The sequence below is a fragment of the Lytechinus pictus genome, chromosome 17 (genome assembly GCF_037042905.1).
Source record: "Lytechinus pictus isolate F3 Inbred chromosome 17, Lp3.0, whole genome shotgun sequence".
In the NCBI taxonomy this organism is placed as follows: Eukaryota; Metazoa; Echinodermata; class Echinoidea; order Temnopleuroida; family Toxopneustidae; genus Lytechinus; species Lytechinus pictus.
The window spans coordinates 24528742-24552669 of record NC_087261.1 but is presented as its reverse complement, the minus strand read 5'-3'; the positions used below and the strand labels follow the sequence as shown (position 1 = coordinate 24552669).

The 23928-nt window shown below is 39.1% G+C and overlaps 1 protein-coding gene across 1 annotated transcript; it reads left to right on the top strand.

Moving 5' to 3' along the window:
• The first annotated feature begins 484 nt into the window (after positions 1-484).
• LOC129280048 (uncharacterized) lies at positions 485-23499 on the top strand. Its single transcript, XM_064112604.1, has 22 exons — positions 485-611; positions 1634-1993; positions 2441-2779; positions 4460-4554; positions 4840-5029; positions 6530-6609; positions 8120-8321; positions 8936-9099; positions 9594-9818; positions 10470-10620; positions 11310-11486; positions 11968-12288; positions 13145-13215; positions 13804-13905; positions 14383-14481; positions 16119-16254; positions 17704-17994; positions 19203-19505; positions 19915-20214; positions 20544-20846; positions 22052-22180; positions 22350-23499. Exons 1-22 carry the CDS (start codon positions 485-487, stop codon positions 22697-22699), a joined length of 4515 nt encoding a protein of 1504 aa, XP_063968674.1. The 3' UTR covers positions 22700-23499.
• Positions 23500-23928: the final 429 nt, after the last annotated feature.

Genomic DNA, 23928 nt, shown 5'->3' with positions numbered 1-23928 from the left:
GGTTCCCCAGAGCTATCTACCCTTTGGAAAAAATATATATATATATATATATATATATATATATATATATATATATATATATATATATATATATAGGCATCTTGGTTTTCCACGTATTGGCAATAATAATAATAAGACATCAGAAATGCGAAACAAATTCACGAGTAATGCAGTTTTTGAAGTGCCAACAATTAAGTTCTTTTATTCACTCTCCAAATTTTCGGTAGACATCTACCTTCTTCAGGGAAGATTCGTGAATTGTGACAAGTTTGAATGACAGTTGTTTTTATTAAAGCGTGGAATATATATATATATATATTGGGTGTCCCACTCATCAAGCATTTGCTTTTAGGGGCACCCTAATCATTTAAACTATACTGTACATTCATGTATGATTTTGTATATATTTTGGTTTGTATATTGATTTTTTAAATGATTGAATAAAATGAATTGAATTGAATTGAAAAAAAGTACTTGTAGAATCATGTTGGGCCCAAACTACACAGATTATGCCAGTGCTTGCCTATCATGTGAAATTCCTACTCTGGAATACAGAAGGGAGAAACTCAGCCTGGATTTCGCAATGTCTTTAACCAAACATCCAACATTCAGTACCTGGTTACCTCCTCCAAAAAACTTAACCATCAATCTCCGACATACTCCTCGATATCAGCAATACAAATGTAAGACAAATCGATTTCGCAATAGCCCCATACCATATTTCATAGATCTCCTGAATAAAGACATGCCTAATCAATAAACCCATTGCTCATTTGGAAGCAATACCAGCCTACTTGCTATATCAAGTTTTTTCATGAATGAGGAAATCAACTCTTTTATTTAATATCCAAATATTTTTATTGATCTTTTACAGCTTACTTATTTTGTTTTTATTATTCTTAATTTACCTTTTCCTCATTATATTATGTACACGTATATAAATTTTCATTGCCTAAGTATTCTTGCCTATACACATATTTCTCATGTCAGTTTTTACAAAGGTTACTGCTTTTTAATGTTTGAAATATGTAATGAGTCTTTTAATTGTTTTTACTTTGTATACATGACCAATTCAGCCATTTGGCTGCGACTCATGTTTTTATAATAAACCTTGAATTGAATTGATTAAATATATTGGAACGCAATCAACTTCGTCATTGTGTCTTCATTCTTAGTAACACTCGCTTTACGCCATCTAACGCTACCTGAATATTACAATTATATATCTTCCACCATCATAATGTGTAAAGTGTAACACTATCATTCCCACCCTCCCCCTCCCCCACTGCTCGGACTGGATTTATGCCAGTGGGTCTGACGGAGCGCCTGGCCCTTTGTATAGATTAAGAATTATCAGACTGTTGGTAGGATCACTTAAGTGCCTTAGATTCAGACCGCAAGCTGCCACCACGCCAGTCTTATTGAAAAACAGGTAAATCTCCCAGACGGAGTATTGAGTGGGAAGTTGTGATTAATTTGCAACACGGCCAATAGGCCGGATAACCGGATATCCGCGCACTGTACATGTAGCGACAATGCATATCAACATTCATAATCAACACCTTGGTGCTGCTGCTACTACTACTACTATTTATGTTGTTTGATAATGTTTATCTCCTTTCCGATACTACAGAAAGAAATCTCAAACAGTTTGTGTTCTTGTTCCGATACAATAACCGCAGAGTTGTGGCTGAAGTCGACCGATCAAAGCCTGCTCTGTTGACTCGTTACGGGACATGGGCCCATTACATCGTCTTAAATGATCGCACAGGAACGGAGGTCTACCACAACGGATTGTTAAACATAACGGAAGGTTTTTCCAGTGAGAATCCTGAGTGCAACCCGAGCACGATGCCTCTCCTGCTCTTCGCCCGTGACCCGGACGTGAACGACTTGGACACCACCCCTGACGTGTCAATCAGCAACTTAAAGATCTTCTATAGGAAGTTCACCGAGGCTGAAGCCCAAAAACTCTATGCCGAAGAGATTGGAAGTAAGGAGAACTTGCAATTATTAGAATTAATGAGAGTTTGCCCCTAAAGTGGGTGCTTGATAGAAGGGGGTGGGGTGTCCACAATTTGGTTAACTTCATTGTTAACTTTTCCAATGCCTAGGTGATACAAGTAAAGAAAACTCATTAATATTTGCTTTGATTGACTATTGGCACAACTTGAAAACAATACCACACTGTGATGATAAGGTTAAGCATTAAAATGGAATTTATCACCTGAGGAGCGTTTCATGAACTGATGAAGGTGCCTTTCGGGGACATTTTATCCGAAAGTAGGTATTTTTTTACTGACAGGTACCATTTAAACTGTGGTTCTTAGTCAATCCATTTGCTATACATGTATATGAAACCTACCTGTAGCAATAGAGTATATCTTAAACTGATAACTGTATTTCATTTTATTTCCAATCAATATCTCTCGGTACATAGCCTTATCAGTTAGTTCTGAAGATATAGTTCACATCCTCTACGTCGTCCAAGTCAGTGATCCCTCAGACCCGAACATTCTTGTCGAATGCGTCGCTCGTGGACCCGGAAAGGACATGGTACCGTCTATCACCTGGTTCATAGTGGATGCGGATGGAATAAACTACTCCGCACTGGATCAATCCGGATTGGAGGGCCACGTTTACACGGAACTCGTAAGCGATAACTACCGCATAAAGTCTGCCTTGCAACTGATCAATTACGGTGGCAATGCCAGCGTCGTGTGCGAGGCGGTTGATGACGCAACTGGAGCTCGGAAGGCCTCTCGTTCGGAACTATGTGGTAAATAGTGTGTGCTATTGGGATGGGATGTTTATTCACGTGAAGAATCACCCAATCGGGTCGTGTGGTCTAGTGGTTAGAGCATTGGAATCATGATCGTAAGGTTGTGAGTTAGAATCCCCGCTTGGCCATTGTCTACACTTTGTGAAAAGAGACCCGAGAGTAATTTCTGTCGTCTACAAGATCACCCACTCTGCCTGATTAACTTGTTTCCTATGTCCTTAGTTATATACCAGTTTGGTGTTCTTTCAGCATATAAAAAAAAATCCATTTAAGGGGAGGTGTTGACCAGTTGATAAGGTCTGCTACGTTCACTTCCCTAAAAACACAATTCCACAAATTAATGTTGTTTTTCTTTAAAGGGGAATGAAACCTTTGGAATAAGTAGGCTTGTGTCGAAACAGAAAAATCAAAGAATAAGAACAAAGAAAGTTTGAGAAAAATCGGACAAATAATGAGAAAGTTATGAGCATTTGAATATTGCAATCACTAATGATATGGGGATCCTCCCATTGGCAATGCGACAAGGATGTGTGATGTCAAATGTGAACAACTTTCCCTTTGATGGACTATAAAATACCCTCAAAATGTCTCTTTCTGCTTTTTCTTGTGGTGGTACAAACTCTTTATCCATGATGTATTCTTTAAAAATCTGTATTACATGCTGATAGATGTAATTAAAGAGGCAATTTAAGTGAAAATATACTAAAGTAATGGGGAGAGTTGTTCACAAGTGACATCACACATCTTTGTCGCATTGCCAATTTGAGGATCTCCATAGCATTAGTGATCGCAATATTCAAATGCTCATAACTTTCTCATTATTTGTCCGATTTTTCTCAAACTTTCGTTGATCTGTTTCTTTGATTTTTCTGTTTTCACACAAGGTATCTTGTTTCAAAGGTTTCATTCTCCTTTAACCATTGTTGAGAACGTAATGTACCTAGATTTCATTTTCAACGAAGTCTAATTTGTACAAGCCAAAATCAATACAAATCAATTATTTCAGAAATTACACATTTTCTCGCTCGCCTCCCTTTCTAACGATGGTTTTTGACAAAGATGCACGCTATTAGAACCAGACACTCTTAAAGTTTAGTGCCACTGCAGAGTGAGTATTTCACGATCTCAGTTAAATGAAAGAGTACATGGTAAAAGTTTCATTATGTGCCTCTAACTATTGTAATGATGGTGATGGTGGTGATAATAGAACAACAAATTAAATAATATAATCTGAAATAATGATAATAATAAACAATAATAGGAAGAATGATAATAATGACAGAAATACTAATCAGTATCATCATCATATTAACAACTACAATGTGACTACTACATACATGACATAGGTAAAGTATTAGCTTTGGCCCATCATTGTTAGAGTGGTGTTGAGGAAGTTATTTATACAAAAATCAAGAGTTACGACGTGAGGCAAAAATTATTAGTAGATAAAGATAAAAATTGATTATCCTTATGACTGAGCATGTACATTATGATTTTATGCCTTTACCAACCATCTTTGTCTTTCTTCTTTTCGAAAATTCTCCCTTATGAATTAAAAGATGCGACGAAGGTTTCTACCGTTCTAATTTTCGAGACATCACTGGAAGGATCAGAAATAAAAGCTTATGTTCTTTGAAAAGCATTTCATATGACACATTTTCGCTTCATTCCACTCAGAGCGTAATTACAACTGGACTGCTTGGATGAGCTTGGACGCACCTTATTTGCACGGGGACGGGGTGGACAACGAAAGCATTGCTTTACTCGAAGAGGTATAAAACAAATTTCAGTGTACTAAGAATGGTACATTAACCCGCACGTCTTTCAGTATCGCTTCATTCGGTAATTTACAATACAGAACAAAAATGAGTAACACTTGGTTTAATATATTAGCACAGTATATATTCATGGATATAGCTGATCTTACTTTAAAAAATGACTGTAAAGCGATAGGCCTACTTCTTTGTGATTTCGAGTCGCATTTTTTAACGTAATGAATTACCGACTAGTTCGAGGAAAAGACTTATATTCTCAACAACTCTTCTCTCTTTTTACAGGAAACTTGTGAGACTCCGATAGGCATTGAATGCCGGACTCTGTACACCCATATTCTCTCCGATATGACTGGACAGGTGTTTGACGTTAACTGTACCGTAGAGGGCGGGCTAGTGTGCATTGGATCGAGTCAGAGTTCCGGGGATAACTCTACGTGCTTTGACTACGAAGTCCGGCTGCTCTGTCCACAACGTGAGTATTCCGAAGTTCATTGATTATGACTATCAGATTGTGGAAATTAAATAAACAAATAAAGTAAATAACAGTGAACTCAAAGGCCCACACAGAGAAGTATATAATGATAAGTTTAGTTCCAACTCCCAGGTTCCGATCATGCCTACTCTGTAGCGGCCAGCAAGGTATGGTACAAACGTCTCACATGATGCGGTTAAGGATCTTTACTATTTTTTTTTAATACAAAAACACGAATATCCAATTGGAGCAGGAACATTTTTTTAAGCCTACCGACTTGACTCTTTCGTCATTAAAAGATGTTTGAGCATTTTGAATCAGGATTAAATATCCCATATCACTTGCAGCGTTCATAGGTTACTTAATTATTGTACTTGTACAGATGTATGATTTAGATTTCATTCGGACATGTGAATCTTTTAAACCAACTCTAAAAATAAGAATACATTTTACGTTCTGAAACACGTTTGTCACAACTTGTCATGCATAATTTTACCAATGAGAAATGGCTGTCATGACAGTCAGTGACAATTCATTCTTCTTGCAAATGTATGGCATTTCATTTAGGTAACGCGTTAGCCTTGATAGCCACTTATCCCTTCGACTGTTCAAAACTTTCCAATGAAGCTGGACGCACCAGCTTTTTCGACTATCATAGCATAATTTCTTTAATACAATAACTTTACTATAAAGTCTTCAGAAACCACCCTGAGCACCGTTCCCGTGGTACTAGGGGAGATGGACTTTGGGTATTGATTCGTCTTTGTGATGGGAGTTTATTAGCAAAAGATTGAAGTTGTGCTGTGACCATTCACTTTTAAAAATACTTGGTAAAACAATCCATGATTTGGTGAATATGTGTCCGACCAAAAGCCATCGTCAAAATCAATTAATTTATTGGTTAGATACAGAGGCGGCGCAAACGGAAGGGGGAGGCTGCCCCCCTAAATTTGAGGTTTGTTGTTGATAACTTTTTTTTTGCTTGTCAATTTTGTCTCCTGCGTCCCTCCCCCTAAATTCAGGTGGACCCCCCTAAAATTTGTGTGGCCCCCCTAAATATTTGGTTGATAACCTTTTTTTTTTGCTTGTCAATTTTTTTTACCTGTGTCCATCCCAAAATTTCAGGTGGACCCCCCTAATTTGTTTGCCTTCCGCTGCCAATGGTTAGATCCACCAGAATTTTTGGTTGATATTGACCATTATTATCGGTCGGACACAAAAACACTAAGAGATTGGAGGCTATGACTGATCCTTTTAAGGGTTTAAACACCGGGAATATGCAATGTTTCGTAATGATTAAATACTAGTGAGTGCTTCATGAAACATCTTCAATATGATTTTGTCTGGCAAATGTGACATGGGCCAATCAGATGCAAGGATTCAGAAGGTTATAAAAGCGAAAATCATGTTGTGTCATGAAATAATCCCCTAGTAGCATATTGTGATATATATATGCTACGAGTAACATCCTAAAATTGATTTGATTTCTTACTCTTGCAGAACCAATCTACTGGACCAGCTGGTTTAACGCTGATGATGGTACCGACGATAAAGAAATGTTTTCCACTCATCAGGGACTTGTAAGTCGGATTCTCCTGTAGATCTATAAAAGCCCCGGGAATATATTGCTCAAATAAGCCCGTACATGTCTTTCGCGATGTAATATTCCATAGATTGAACGGGACACACAATTTGGAAAAGGGATGCACGGTTGATCTGTTGATAGGGATTTAACAAAATTCAGTTCGGCTCAAAGATTGTTCGAATAGGTGGAAAGGTTAAATGGCCTATTTTGGCTACACTCTTAAAACAAATCAGTCAAATTGACTAGACCAGTAGTCAGCTGGGTGCAACTGATATCACAATCACTAACCATCACATTTCTGACATATTCTAGTCAGAAATAACTCTGTTCTAGTAAAATACGACTTAAAATAGTCAAATATGACTATAGAATAACAGTTTCACCCAGTTGACCCAATTAACTAGTCATTTTTGACTGATTTGTTTTAGTGTATTAATGGTATTGCCGCTTTTATACATGATGTATCTATTCAGTGACTTGTTGGATGCTCGAGCAACGTCTACATGGGCGTCACCATAGTATTTCCGTCTGGAAGGGGAGACATATGAATGCCGAAAAAACCTTCTCAATTGTGCCGAAAACATGGTGCTCGTCATTTGTTATAAAGACTCAAGATATTAATTTTCAATCAATGCTTCAGTGACTGTTGAAATTCTCATTGGAATCGAAGAGTGTTTCTTCTAGTTTTCGCTCAGGAAGAGAGTAATGTATTGACACATGATAAAGGATACCTATGCCTTTGCCGAACATCGGATTACAGGAGTGCGTTAATAATGCTCTTTCATTTACCATTTCGTCCTAAGTTCAGAGCAGAACATTCGTTCACCCCCAAGTCAAATATATTGCTGTACACACTCGTGACAAAAAAACCGCGTTTAAAGGGGGTGTTTTTTCAGTTTTGGACGCAGATCGCGCGTGCACTTGTTCAGGGTATCAAAAACACTGATTTTCAAAAAGGGGTAGTTTTGACAGACTGTTCAGCGGTAAATCGCAGGTCAAACGTATTTAGGGTATTTTTTTTCCAAAGCATTTTTTAAGACTAGCCAAACGTGTTAGGGTATGTTTTTCCCCCTAGCATTTTCCTCGGGGTCATATTCTGGCGAAAACTTGTTTAGAGGCCAAAATGTGTAAACAAAGCCCGCAAATACTTGTTTAGGCGGTTATTTTGCACACAGAGAAAAACTCGTTTAGGGGGTGTTTTGAAATAATTTGGTATAGGGGGTGTTTTGAAATACATTTTGCTGCCCTCCCCTGGATTAACCCATTGATCTACTACTGCGGTTCAGGTTCTTTGAATTTTCCTCATAGACTTCTCAGGCGTCCTTTGTTATTTGGCAGTAGGCCTACATTGCAACGATTGCACGATATGTGTATTCCTAAAGTAGGCCTAATCTTGTATGGCCTTCAAAATTAATGACGGATCTTGACCATGACGTGTATGATTCAGAATATTTAACTGTAATACAGCAATGCTTTTCCATATGTATCGTACTTCTCCCCCACAGAACGACCCGACACTTTGCGCCTCTCCTGTCTTCGCCCAGTGTCGGGTAGTTGGTACAGCTACACCTTGGGCTTCCACCAATGTGGTCCTTGAGTACCCCTATACATGTACCCCCAAAGGACTGGTCTGTCGTGGGGCCGACAACACCGGAAACGGCGGATGCCAGGACTTCGAGGTCCGTTACGCATGCCCATATCCTACTGGTGAGTACGGTTTGTCAAAGACTGTTCTTTATACACCATCCGAGGGTCTGTTGGTATTTACCCTGTTTGCCACCCTATTTGAATGAAACATCAAACAAAACCTGAACAACATCTGCACTTTATCTCCCTCTATTGTACTACACCGGGAATTTTATTGCCTGAACGTACTTACAACTTTTTAAGAAGGTGCTACACTGCCCTTCAGTATTCTTTGACTCTCTACATCACCATGAAAGCAAAGATAGTACACTTAGTTCACTAAGTCCCGTCGTTTTGTAGGCCAATCTGGAATTTTCAGGGTGGCACCAAAGGGGTCAGGCACTGTGAATTTGCAAGTAGTGAAAAAAGTGGAAAAGGGGAAGAAGAAAGGGGTTGAAATGAGAAAAGCATTGCTATCGTAATACAATAAATGCTTAATCTTCATGAAATGGAGGGGGATACGCCGCATTTTATGTCGTCTTGCCCTTTTTATCAACATACATTGGCGCTGTCCCTGTATATGGTTAGCCGACAGTGAGTGCTTAAGGATGCTTAAGGGTACTGCACCTGGTATGGGGTGCAAATCCACACGAACACTCTTCCCATTTCTTGAAATCTTCTCTGTTTTTTTTCAGCTGATTCACCGCTGGAATACTGGGACCTGAGCGGTCGTTCAACCGTTGATGGCACCGAACCGGGAGATTGCAACAGCCATGTTAACAATAATATTTACTCGAATACTGGCGGTTTATCCGGCTCATCTTCGACGCAGATTGAATACACTGACGCTCCCCAACAGGTAGGTGATGACAATTTCTACGAAGCTGGAAAAGGGTAATGTGCTTTTAAAAAAATGAAAGAATGCAGACTTCAGGATACCTATGGTCTGAAGTTGCAGCGGAGTACTTATTTATTCATTTGTTTTTATTTCTCAAATATATATGTATATACATAAATACAAACTAATTTTTATTTCAAAGAAATATATATATATATATATATATATATTTCACATACACGACCCAGCCCGCCTACGACATTTCCATGACTCCCTTTTTTTTCTTTTCCCGATTATGAGAGCTTTGCAATTTCCACTGTTAGCCTCTTTGCCAACCAATGATAACCACGCAGTCTTTACTTTTTGATGGGCGGCTGAGCCCTGTTGCCATAGGCTGATGGTAGTTTCCATTATCATACATACATTCTTAATTTGAAACAACCCATGACATCTCCATATCTTCAATAAAACATGAAAACTAAATTAATTCATGCCACATCTCACCCCGTCAACAGCTTTCACAGAAATGTGCAGCCATGAACACCGACGGACGCATAACCCTCGGCAACTACGATGGCAGGTGCCTCTCGAAGATCGGCTGGTGCCCTGACGGCATGACTGTATCCATGTGGATCAAGCAGATGACCAACGCCGGAAGTGCCAACATGGTGTTCTTCACCAGTGGAGGAGATGAGAGTGATTCAAATGGTTTCGCTTTCATCCAGTCTGCAAGTGACAAGGTAGGCTTATGGAGAAGTTGAATCGACCGTCGAACAAGACATATCATTTAACTGTTCAAGTTCACAGGACGTCATCTTAGACTCTTTCCCACCAAGAACAAAGAATTCGCATCGACATCAATGATATTTCAGCAATTATGATTCTAATTTCAATAATTCATTTCTAATGTCACTCATCTTTTCACTCCTGCATATCGTGTTTATTAATATGAAGGGTTTTATTTAGCATGTTCAGAGGCAATACCACCATAACCACTATGGATGTACATGGAAATTTCCACAGAAATTAAACAATATTATCACACGCTGCAAAAAAATATCTTTACATATATCTCAATCAATTAATATAAATACATAACTATGAAATGTAGATATATTCATATTTTCAAATATTCTTTACAGCCTGTTTTCTGCAGAAACAATTCCACTAGATACATGTATATCATACATGATATAATATACGCAAAGTGATCACAATTTTGCGGTCTTTTGTACTGAATGGAAAATGCATTTTTAACTATTATTGAATAAATGGCCCAGCACCAGCTACAATTGAAATAAAATAAATAGATTAATTCGCAATCTCATCATTTTAGACTAGTAAGCTCACTTGAATCTTTTTTTTCTTTAATGTATATGCCCATCTCTCAGAAATACTACGCCCATTTTAGGAGCGATGGTCTCGTTTGGGATAAGATAATCGTCCCTCAAGCTGACGTCACAATTGGTGAATGGTTTCACGTGACTCTGACGTTCAAAGACGCCTATGAAGGAAAGATTTACATCGACGGCAGTTTAAAGGGTATATATGATCTCTTAAAAATGTTGTTCGGAATAACTCTTGCGATGTGATAAAACTATTTTCCGATTCACTTGAATGCTGCACTTCTCATTTTCTATATACGTTATTCCGGTTTGCCTGTATAAAGCCTGTTTTTCAGTTTTTCATTTTTTAATGTGTTTGGTGTGTTCCAATTAATGCGGGAAAAATATTGGACTGAATATAATGAGAACTACTGGCATGGCTGGCTGTTTTATATGAGTGGCGACCATCCCCGCTCTTACGATATTTCCAATTGATCATTTTAAAAACGTCTCGCTTGTATAAATTCCGATTTATTCAATCGTAAATTAGACACCTTTAGGTCTCGTTGTGGCTATCAGAATACAATGGAGACATCCTCTCTAAAGGAAAGAATAACCATGCATTCAGGAATGGCAACGAAAGCAAAATGAACTAAAGATTACAAAACAATAAAATGATCATATATGAATAACAAGAGGAGGAAATCAGAAGAAGAAAAGGTAAATAGTGACAAAGGTGGAGAGAATATATAAAATATACTGTAGATCTAATACGCACCGCCTAGGCACTACCATGGTGTGCGGTCTTCACAATACCTGGGTATTCATTCTTGTCCCTATCAATATTTAAAAGTACCCAAACACAATAAACATGTTGAACCATAAAGGTAGTCGATATCTTTACAGGGTCAACCGACGTGTCTACGCTAGAAAAGAACAGCCACGATGTGAAAGACGACTTTGTCATCGGATCCAGCCAGTCGGGTTCGAACAGTGCTGATGCTGCTTTCAGTGCCGTCAAGTTCTTTGATTATGTCCTCACGGATGAGGCAGTGATGGGTCTCCACCTCTGCGACGAAACAGGTAAGAATTATTGGGCATATCAAGATATTGTAAAGCCATTTGTCCAAATTTTGTGGCAATGCCTTCTGGCGTGTTTCGTCCTCTGGAAATTGATGTAACATCCTTGGTCTTGATTGGCTGAGAAGCACTGGTTGGCTGAGAAGCACTGACTGTCACCATGGTAACTCGAAAAAAGGCTTGACCATTCTGGCAATTTTGATGAAACAATAATGATGCATGCACATGCGAGACAAGTGGCCTCCTTTCTTGTCGCAAAGAATCAACCATTATTTTTGCTGCATGTGAAATTAACCTGCTCAAAACTGTGACAAATGTGGAGCATTGGATGTCCATGTTATATTTGTAGGATACTGCCAGAATGTTTGAATTCAAAAGGAAAATGATATCTATGGGATAACATTTGCTTTGTTGCCATTTCTGGGTGACAGAGTGCGCTTTTAACGATACAACGCATTTTTTTTTCATTTATTCTTCTGTACAGCGACCGATCCCAAAGTTCTTTCACTCACGATCGACAGCCACCATCTTAACCCAGACCTAACACTGACTTGTCAGGTCAAAGGGTATCCGCTTACCGGTGTGAAGTGGTTCATGACCACCAACGTGAATATCACTGCGAAGGTCTACCCCATTCAGACCAGTACTTCACAGGTAATATCCGAGGATAGGTCAGGCTGTATCTTCACATCACAACTGGCAATCCTTAACTATGTTACCAACTTGCCCTTCGGGAATGTTACCTTCATCTGTTCTGGCGAATTCAACCAGAAGAAGGACTTCGCAACGTTGTTTGTCGAATGGCGTAAGTGGATTAGTAGTCCATACGAATAGAAGTAGTACATGGCGTGGAACATTTTGGTACCCATTTCATAGAGAACTGCAACTACCGGTATAGTAACTTTGCTATCATGGCGACTTCTACAATGGACAACTTGATTTTGATTGGCTGTTGAGCCATGTCACAATGGTAGTTGCCATAATGAAAAAAATGCAATATTTGAGGCTTGAGCCAATTCTATAAACTATACATATATCTATTTAATTTTACTTTGTAAAATGAGATTGTAAAGTTGCCCTTTCACCTCTGCTGTTGGTCGATATCTCTATGTGTATATTTCATATTGAATAAATTGTTCAAACGGCGGTTCACTCCTACGTTCCATCTGACCAGAATATTTTGACGCCACTGGATGGGAACGCATATGATATGCCGAAGTCATTCCAGTGAAACCGGCTCCTGTCCGACAAAAGCTTGTACCTTATGATAATCTAATACCATCGGTTGGTTTGAGGTCGGTTTCGTAGGTATAAACTCTAGCTAAATGTAACTGATCGACAATACTGGCCCAACCCAAGCTCAATTGTATCGATGTCAAGTAGAGCAAAGATAAAACTTTAATTGTTTTCTTCGATTGGATTCATGAATTTCTTACTTAGTAACCCGTTATGTTGAGGCAATTAATTAATATGATTAATTCATAAGTAGAGATAGAACAGACTCGCTGCTTAAAGATGTTCTTATGTATTTGCGGCACAGGCTTATTGTAGTCTGTACCCCTCGAGAACAGTTATGTGCCATTGGCATTGACTTTTACGCCTTGCGAACGACACTGAACTTGTACGGCATTGTCCTTCCCTTCTACCCTTGTCCTTCACAGCAACCGAATGTGAGAGAGCTACTGGATTTGAACGAGGAGATATAAGATCAGTGCAGATTTCATCCAATGTTGTAAGTACAGTTTCATTTTCCATCCTTACTCATGATTTCCTATTCGCGGAGGGGGGGGGGGGGTAATAGGGAGTATTTTCACATCTAATGTAGATGTCGGGCAGTGTGTTTATATGTAGTCTTATGCATCAAATCTCATTTTTCACGTTACATCTCTCAAAATGTGTATTAAATTTCACGATACTGACCAGTTGATACAACCCCGCCACCAACAGCAGCAATGTTAATCAACAATTCAAAATTGAATTTCTAGTATGATAATATGCCAAAGGCAGTCTGTACTCATGAAGAAGGAGGAAAAGAGTTAAAGAAGGAGCAGAAGAAGAAGAAAAGGAGAAGAAGGAGGAAGATGGGGAGAAGGGAGAAGAAGAAGAGAGTATTTCTGATTAGAATGTGAAGTTCTTATAATAATTTATCATGAATAACTGAAATTTTTGTGCAATGTGGCTGTCATCAAAATTATCAATTTTATTTATTGGCAACCACTAATTCAACGTTTATCGTCCGTACTGCTATTACAATAATTCCTTTCTTACTATTATCATTATCATTTCACCTTCTCCTCTAATACCACTATACTGTGTGTAGGCTTACAGTGGGGTGCCCTCTATAAATGGTGGAACACCCTGGGTTTCGACAGTTACTGACCAATCAGCGTACATTGAATTTGACTTCGGCTTACGTCACCAGGTGAATATTGCTTCCACAAATAGCATACGAAACATTGGTACCGACACTTGATACACATTGCAGTATATTTAGCATTTTTAAATTGCTGTGCCATTCAAGTTTGATGTGAAGTGATGCCGAAAGGTGTGTTGATTGTATTTAGGTAGTGATGTCGGATTCACCATAAGAATGAGGGCCATTTAAACACATATGTAACGATCATTTTGTGAGAATAACTAATACAATTTTTATAAAGGTAATTGCTATCACCGTTATTTTCATGATCTTTGTTATCATCATCATTATCATCACTTTCGTCATAAAACTGTCATCATCATCATCATCACTGTCATCATCATCCTCACTGTCATCATCATCATCATCCCCATCATCATCACCAACAAAAGCATCATGTTGCATTAGGATCAATAACATAATCATCAAAGTCAACGAAATGATGAATACATTTCTGATAGTGTTTACCTCTTTTGTTCTCAGTTTGCAGGGCTTGTAGTCCAGGGAACTCCCTCTTCTTTCGTATCATCCTACGAAGTGTCCTACAGCGACGCGCCATCTGGCCCCCTAACCTTCCATTCAGTAAGATCATGAACTTACCCATTCACAGTAATCTACCATACCACTGTGACCCAACTGAGGCCTGGGGAAAAGGGAATATTTCAATTTCAAATTTGAATTCAGCATCGACCCATGAGCATGAGCAAAGAAAACCAAGAGTTGTGTCCAACAAGGATTTTTGTGGAGGTTTTCAATCATTTTGGGGCACTTCGGGTGGAATTCTCGGATACCACTTACACACGAGATCGGCTTATGTGTAATTAATCATTCTCATGGATAATCCAATTTCGCATAGGGGTGAACTTGAGTAATTCTTATATTCATTAACTCCTTAATTTAACAGTTCCCGCTACCAGGCTATCTTCTTTTTCCACCGCACCCTGCTTAGAGTACTAATGTCCTGTTATTGTCATCATGTTCATGCTTAGGGCTTATATAAATCACAGTAAGTGATGCAAAACGCACGTCCCAAACTACATATTGTTTATGTTCTACCAATAAACACAACGATATAAACAAAAACTGAAACGAATCCCCGCCCCCCCAAATAAAAACACTACGACCAACACTCAAACCAAAATTACATGGACGTTCCCTCAAATGAATTTTTGCACCTTCTACCGACCCAATCTGTATAATGGGGACAGTGGGTTTATGTTTTATTTCCCTTTCGTTCATTTTTGTGTGTGCCAGGGCAAGATTCTGGAGACCATTCATCTCTCTCTTTTATCATTTTCTATTTCTGTTTCATTCTTATCCCCCCTATTTTTTTTACTGGTTTTATGCTCAAGTTGTCATTGTGTGTGATGGTGTGTGTGTGTGTGTTCGTTTTGGTTTATACTATTTACAATAATATTTTTATTAGGAGGCTGCCCGGGGGGGGGGGGGCACTCGACCAAAAAAGTAGTAGGTAGGTGCCGCGGGCGAGACAAAAAACGGGGGCCTTGGAGCGGGCTTATTGTAAAAAGGAGGGTCCTCGGAACGGGCTTCGGAACTACATATGTTTGTGAAAACGGGGGTCCTTGGAACGGGTCGCCTGCATGTGAGTGCGTATGCATCCCTATGGAACGTGCATGCAGCTAGCCCGGCGGCACGGGCGCCGGGTGCGCTAGCGCAGAGGCGATGGTCGGACAGCGCTCTGCGGCCGCTTTTCACCAAAATTGCGGCTCATTGTAGCAGATCAATACTGCCGGAACGGCGTAACGGAAAATATGCGAAGCTTTGGAGCGGATTTCTTTCTTCTTTTTTCTCGATAAGAAGAAAATGCTATGCTTTGGAGCGGCTTTCTTTAGGTTTTTTCTCAATAAGACAAACATGCTATGCCTTGGAACGGAAATTTGAGTGTAAAAATGGGGGTTCCCTCCGCGGCACATACCCACTATGCATTATATACTGAGTGCCCCCCCCCCCGGGAGGCTGCATCCTACGAGCTCCGTATTTTAGCAGCCTCCTCCATTTCCAACCTGCTAATATGATAATCGTAAGTATAAAGTTTGTACGTTAAAAATGCTATGTTTCATTGCTTATACAGTATGTTCTTTATTATAATGATTATTGTACGAAGAAAAATGTAAATGTTGGAAATGGAAATAAATGAAATTAAAATGAAATTTTGGTATCACCTAACTCTGATTAATTTCTAATGTGATCCTTTCCAGACTTTGCCCGGTGGTCAAGAAGCTGTGTGGCAGTCTTTCGATCCGGTTATCGAATCTCGGATAGTCCGACTCAGATCATTGGATACGGACGGCGCTGATCAAATCTTAGTGGAATTCTATGGATGTGCCATAGAAGGTAACTCTTCGTATTGATAAAAGAATAATAGCTTGCATTATTGAAAAAAAGATGACATGGTTGTGCCATATCGCAATAGTTCCCTTTATTAAAATAAACGTCACTTTGTGGGTTTATACTGATACCTCACGCGATAACCATCAACTGTTCATACTACATTGTCATCTGACTTAAAACAGTATGGCCAAATATGTATCCTTGTATCAAAGTGGTACAGATATTTAAAGTCAATCAAAATATTCCGTGGTTCGTGACAAGTTAAATTCTGGATTTGATTTGAATCCTAAAGATTGGTATTCAAATCTTTTTTGAAAATGAATACATCCAAGTTTAAATATTCATTGTTTAAATCAAAATTTCATAAAGTTTCTGTTAGTCTTAGGGTACAACCCTATATCCAGCATGATATCATTATCATCTGAATGAAAAGAAAATAGGCCTAAAAAAGAGTGAGATCTTCATCAAAATCAGATAAAAAAACACAAAGTTATCCATTGTTTCGCTAGGACAATTTCATGCAATGAACAAGTTAATGATTTCACCACCAATCTTGTATGCATTTTTTTTTAATATCATAGTTGAAGTAGCAGCAGTCGTAATAGTGGTGGTAGCAATATTAATAGTATGCCTGATAATATGATATGCAGTTTCATTTATTGTAGTGGGAGAAGTGGGAGGCATAGTGATGGTAGTGGTAGTAGAAGTAGTAGTGGTAGAAGTAGTACTAGTAGAAGTATTAAAAGTATTAGTAGTAGTAGTAGTAGTAGTCGTAGTAGTAGAAGAAGAAGTAGTAATAGTAGTAGTAGTAGTTGTAGTAGTAGTAGTAGTAGTAGTAGTAGTAGTAGTAGTAGTAGTAGTAAGAGTATTGGTGGTAAGAGTATATAATATAATTATTAGTAGGAGTAGTAGTACTAATAGTAGCAGCAGTAGTTGTAGTAGTAGTAGTAGTAGTTGTTGTAGTAGAAGTAGTTGTAGTAGTTGTTGTTGTTGTTGTTGTTGTAGTAGTATAGTAGTATAGTTGTAGTAGTGGTAGTGGTAGTAGTAGTAGCAGCAGAGGAAGGAGGAGTATAGTAGTAATACTATAATAATTAGTAGTAGTAGTAGTAGTAGTAGTAGTAGGAGTAGTAGTAGTGATAGAAGTAGTAGCAGCAATGGTAGACGTTGTAGCAGCAGTAGAAGTATTATTATTATTATTATTATTATTAGTAGTAGTAGTAGTAGTAGTAGTAGTAGTAATAGTAGTAGTAATAGTAGTAGTAGTAGTAGTAGTGGTAGTAGTAGTAGTAGTAGTAGTAGTAGTAGTAGTAGTAGTAGTAGAAGTAGAAGTACGAGTAGTAGGAGAAGTGGTAGAAGTAGCAGAAGGGGTGGAACGAAGAATAGTTACCCATCTACTGTAGATTTCAACAATTCGTTAATCTGATGCATTGAATATTTCTTCACGAACACCAGAACCTGAACTAAATCTCACGGCACTTACCAGCTCATACAACTCCACCACCGACGTTTACACTCTGTACTGCCAGGGATCATACTTCCCGCCGCCAGTGGTCACTTGGTTAGCTGACGATCAGGGGATCTCAGAACCGAGATATGTCTCTGGGCAGGAGATAGAGGATGTCCGAACACGCAGCAAAGAACTTGAGTTGAGAGACTTCGTGCTCTCGGATGAGGAGGTGGTGTTCACTTGTGTGATTTCTGCAGATGGTGCTAACGTTACACAGAACATACAGACGGAATATGGTAAGTTTATATTTTCAAATCCAAGTTATGGTGAGCAGAGGCCGGTCGCAGAAAGAATAAAAATGCGCATTTTTACTAGTTAAAATTGAAGTTGCGGTTGATTTTTGGAGCTGCGTTTGAGTGCAGCTCCTTCTGCAACAGCCTCTTGTTCGTGGCGGCATATTCGAAAATTTTGGCGAGAGGTTGGGAATTCATTTTCAATACCAAAACGGGGCAAGGAAAAGAAACTTTATGAACAAATTCCAGCTATACATGTTCCAATGGGGACGATGAAAGGTTACACGTTTAGCAGCAAGTGACCTGCTAACAAAGCAGGGGCCCGTTGCAGAAAGAGTTGCAATCGATTGCAACTCTAAAAATCATGCGCAACTTGATTTTCAACCAATCAACAGCGCGCATTTGGGACTTGCGATTGATTTTTTGACTTGCGTTTAAACGCAACTCTTTCTGCAACGGACCCCAGATGACTACAGTCAGAACCTATTTAGCATGTAACACTATGGTCGCATCGAAACGTTCTGCCAACAGATTCCTGGGTAGAAAATACAAATCGTGAAGACGACGTGTGGTAGTTCTAGTAAGGTTTGTTTATAAATATATCATTAGCTTACGAGCTACGGTCAGGACTATCTCTAACTTGCTATGTTTCATCCTGAATAATGTCATGGTTCGTTAAAGGGTGTGGTAGAATTCGCGCAAGGACAAGATTATTCCTTATATCTTTGTTCTCCAATATGCGGTCAGGCGCCAGTTGCAGAAAGAGTTGCAATCAATCGCAATTCTTAAAATCATGCGCAACTTGATTTTCAACCAATTACCAGCGTGCATTCGGGACTTGCGATTGATTTTTTGTATTTGCGTTTAACCACAACTGTTTCTGCAACGGACTCATGGAAGGTTCTTATATTTGTATCCTGCACATGCCAAGTACATTTAGAATATAAGATGCCATGGGGATCAAAAGAAGGTGTATACAATTCGTATGTTTAATCAATGAACGGTAGGCCTACCTGGTATGTGATAGGTCTTGTAGGTATGTCTGACAAGCATGAACATCTGAATAATAAGAGTATCTGTGCCTGGTATTTCATCTTGGCCAACTGAGTATGGAACTTGATAAAGGTGCTATGTAAATGGTAAATGCGGTACATCCTCCACAACTCTTCAGATCAAAATGTAACTATTCTAGAAAATGTTATATTCTACAGGTTTCGACGGACTAATATCTGTCGAGAATAAGACCGAGATCAGATATCTTCAGACCGTTTCCTTTGAGTGTACCGCCTCTGGTGATGACGTATACACGATGGAATGGTATTTCACCAACACCACCCATACAACACCTACCCTCCTGCAAACCGGAAACGGGGTCACGACTGGAGGGTTTACGGTTGGCGATTCCCCAGGAGTGTTTACACTGAGCGTTCAGTCGTATGAAACGGAGAATGAAGGAACGTACCAATGCTCTGTTAATGAGGCGACGAGTCAGATGAACATCACCATCAACGCTGGTAAATTTTTTTTTTTTTTTTTATTTGAGTGAATTATGCTCAATAAATGAGCCTCATCCAAAGGGAATTTTCATAAGAGCTTATTGTTACTGTCATAATTCAGTATCTATGAGACAAATTTTGGCCATTAAACCATAAGAGGCCCGTTTGATTAAGACGGCAACTGTGTCATTATGGCTACTATCAAGGAAACCTCGATTGTGATTTGGCTGCTGACCCTTGGTTCCATGGAAGTTGTCATAGTGACATTATTACAGTGGTTATAAATCCTTTATGGAAAGGGCCCATCGTGTGAACCTCGATGATTGCCGGGGTTCCACGTTACCTGAATGAATTAAATACAAACTTCCCAATCTGACATCGATAAACTGGTATGAACTGAATACCACTGTATTCTCCTCCACATCAGATATACTACTGGTTGTGACTCTTGCCTATCCTCGCTATCACCAAGTCAACACCTCCTACACCCTCGTGTGTACGGTCGTCCACTATGGCGGCAATCCCTCTGCTATAGAATGGACTCTACCAAACGGAACCCTGATAACAGGGAGTGATTCAAATGGAACGTATCAAGTATCCGAGACTGCAGGGGTGGCAGCTAATGTTTCGACACTGACGATGCAAGGCGAGTACTTACTTGGAGCTTACACCTGTACGGGACGTACGGACAAAGATGCCTGGTCGGATACTGTGAACATATCGCAAGGTACAAAGTCAAAATATTTTTTTAAAGAAGAAGAGATGAAACCGTATGTTTGAAAGCATTTTTAAGAAAGGTATCTTCTGAATGGTTTCTTTGAGCTAGAAGGTGTGTATATTTTTTTGGAACATCTGTTTTGTATGGGAAATGGAAACAAAGGACTCTGATACAGTGATAATAGCAGAATCAAATTGACCAAGACATTTTGCTTATTAATTATTTTTGCTATTTAAAGAATCAATTAAACTTACTGAATACTTGCAGTTGGTTACTAATGTGAGCTGAATGATAATTTATTTATTTATTGACTATTTATTCATTATTGTTTATTTCAGGTGAGAGTTTCAAAATCACAAGCATATCGGGTGCATATAATTTCACTCACCTGTATTACTCGGCCGAATGTGTCGCCACCTATGTCGGCCCCCAGCCAACCGTCACGTGGGTCACGCCCGAAGGTACCCAGCATACAACATCAGGTGACGGCAACGTGGTGGTCGAAACTGTCACCGACGGTACCGTAACTAAAACCTTGAAAATATCTTCCACGGACCTCACCAGATATGATGGGAATTACACGTGCATTGTTTCCGGTAACGGTACGGTAGATGTCCAAGACGATATATGGCTTAAATCTGGTAAGTATTTAAGTTAACAAAGCGAACCGTTTGTGACCAGTTCATCAAAACCGAATCCAATATCTTAAAACATTAGAAGCTATCACCTGACAGAGTTAAACAGTCCTATAACGTATTACAATTATGATGCTGCTCGCTTCTTGATCTCTTCTCCAAGGTTCCTGATGAAATTAAACATCGACTCTCAGTTGAATCTTGATTTTATCAAACGTGAATGTAGGCCGATTTTTGGTGGCTATCGGTATTCATGGATATTTCCAGAATAATCGACACATTGTCAATACATATATATTTTTTAAAAATCGGTTTTGTTTTGTTGTGTTTGCTCGTTTTTTTTTTTTTTTTTTGGGGGGGGGGGTTAATCAGTCACCATGGTCATTATCATTTTTAGTCTTTCGGCATGGAGTACCCCACGGTTCAGTACTTGGTCTAGTTTTTTTTTTCATTCGTATCAATGGTCTTGAAAGATCTTGTAATTAATTGTATGGCATTTTAGATGGTAGAAACCGCTTTTTGTTTTAAAATCTCTAAAAATTAATTTGTTTATATATTCGATTCGAAAAGGCGGATGCCTTGCAAATGTTTACCAATTCGTGAAATTAATCTTTTATACGGCATAAAGAGACCTGCCCGTCAATCATTTTGATTCCCAAATAAACCGCTAACTGGTAAACATGGTAAAGTTGAAATCTGTATTGGCAGATTGGAACCCCCCCCAAAAAAAAAAATAAGAACGGCTATTAGAAATACAGTTCCACATTGTTGATTACACCATATATGTAAATTTTGGTGACTTATGAATAACATTGAGAAACGCTCTGCCTGTTCAATATTATAATTAATACACATCATCGAGGGCATCAGTAAGAGTTACATCCACGAAAAAAACATTTGGAACAGTTCTCAGGCACCCGAGGCAATTAGTCGAGGGCGTCTGGATTGTTTCAAAGTTAACAAATGTGTGTGATTCTCATGCCCGAGCCAAATTAAATTATCAGTTCTAGTAGAGAATAGCATATAGTGTCGACCCTTGTTATTTGATTAACCATTCTCATCTCACACCATGACCGATCATTAGAACTAGTCCTTAGTACCAGTTATTGGCATATTTTCACGTTTGCTAAATAAAGGGATTGATCGCGTGATAGAATTCAGCCACTCATTAATTAGGATCCCATCTTTTCACCATCTTTAATGTATTTCAGCGTACGAGGGAGATCTGACGCTTAATGTGACCGAACGAATCCAGCTTGGCGATGACGTTGGACTCACGTGTACCGCGTCTCAAGGAGAAAGTGTGATCTTATTTACCTGGTCAAAGGTCGTTAATGAAAGTAAGTGCATATACCAAAAACGAACAGCTTTATTTACATGAGCAACATTATCATTATTAGTACCATATCATTACCATCTTCAGAAACATTGCCGTTAAATTTATATTTTCATGCCTTGAAACATATCAATAATGATAATGACGCTAATACCACGTGATCTTTCCTCCAGCTGCAACGATGCCAGTGGTCCAGGACCAAATCTTCCAGATTTCAGAAGTGGCAGTAGGGAGTTCACGTACCAGCGTCCTTGAGATAGCTATGTTCTCTCGGATTGACGAAGGGACCTACGAATGCAGCGTCAACAGCAGGTCAAAGACTGCCCACCTCTCCGTAGCGGCCGTACCAGGTAATTCCTTTCACTTTTTTTCCGTTCAGTTACTGGTTAGTGTTGTCTTTGTTCGTCGTATCTATTTTGAAAATAGCACAGGTTTGTTCTTCCCCTGGAGACCTCCGCTACGCCGCAGTCACATCGGCAAAATGAGCTCTAGATCGACCAAAATATTACATTATTTCCGATGAGTTTCCATCGGTCGATGTGGTGTCGGTTGCTGTGGTGTGACTGAGCTCAAAGAAGGTGTGCCATTCTTCAGCTGGAATTGGACTTTGCAGAAGAGGATTACGACTGTCTGGCAGATTTTCGGGAAAATATCGACGATAGTTCAACTATACCCACATTTACTTAATACATCCAATGTTATATGAATCTGTTGTACCCGCTGCTGCCTATTATTTAGGGGTTTATCATCTTCTTAGGTCGTGGACCCTCCAGAGACGTCAAGATGAGGTCTGCTGAAAGACGAGATGGCTCATCGTCCTTGTGTTTTTGTCCTACATGCATATCATTATGATGCATTTTGATATCCATAGCTATGCATTCTTTATATTATTCATGTTATTGAGCAGCTAGTAGGTCGGTAGATGATGTGGACCACAAATTTGAGCCTGCTGCTCATGTAAAAGAACCTTGGAAACCCAATTATCAATATAGGTCTGATTGGAGCTGTGAACAAGATGAATGTCAATCTGGGAGGGGACTGCTCTACCATGATCCCGCCAAGGTCGGTGCGTACCCTCACTGAATCCCCGTGGTATCAACTTGGAAAATGCTGGTCTTCAGGCAGTCGGACACACGATAGCATAGAATATGATTGCAGCTGAAATGCTTTACAGAATGCCGTATTTGTCATTTGCTATCTTTGAATTTAAATACATCATTTTAAAGTGTAATATGTCTCTTTATTTGGGCGGCGCTACTATGGCTACCTTAGGGGCAAGGGGATGACGACCCCTTGTTATTAATCAAATAGAGAAGATCATATAAAAAAAATCAAAGGACAAAAAGAGAAATATCGAAGAAATTGGAAGAAAATAGAACCACAATGACCCCTTTTATGCAATAAGAGATGACGTAATGTTGACATCGCCATGTCCCCTGCCACTTAGGAACCATAGCAGCGTCGTCCTACCTTTTAAAGATCTTCTAGAAGTGGACCATCAGATGGAAGCACGCAGCACCAATCTCATCAACTTTCGTCGGACGTCGATTAGTGTTTATTGATTTTGTTTTTTGTACACATGTGTATCACTTGTGTCCTTCTGGACTTTACTTGTTTCATTTCCAAAAAGGTAGGTCTGCGTTGATATGGTAGGTGATGACTAAGCTGCTGCTGATGATGATGATCATGATCATGATGATGCTTTACAACATTTGTATGTCGCTATACTTCTGCCTAAATCCTTCAAAAGTA

Bases quoted from the DNA above. Each gene is read 5' to 3' on its own strand.
- LOC129280048 (XM_064112604.1), top strand. From the start codon at position 485: ATGTTGGGCCCAAACTACACAGATTATGCCAGTGCTTGCCTATCATGT. The intron at 11,487-11,967 runs GTAAGAATTATT...TCTTCTGTACAG, and splicing joins CCACCTCTGCGACGAAACAG to CGACCGATCCCAAAGTTCTT. The intron at 17,995-19,202 runs GTAAGTTTATAT...TATATTCTACAG, and splicing joins GAACATACAGACGGAATATG to GTTTCGACGGACTAATATCT.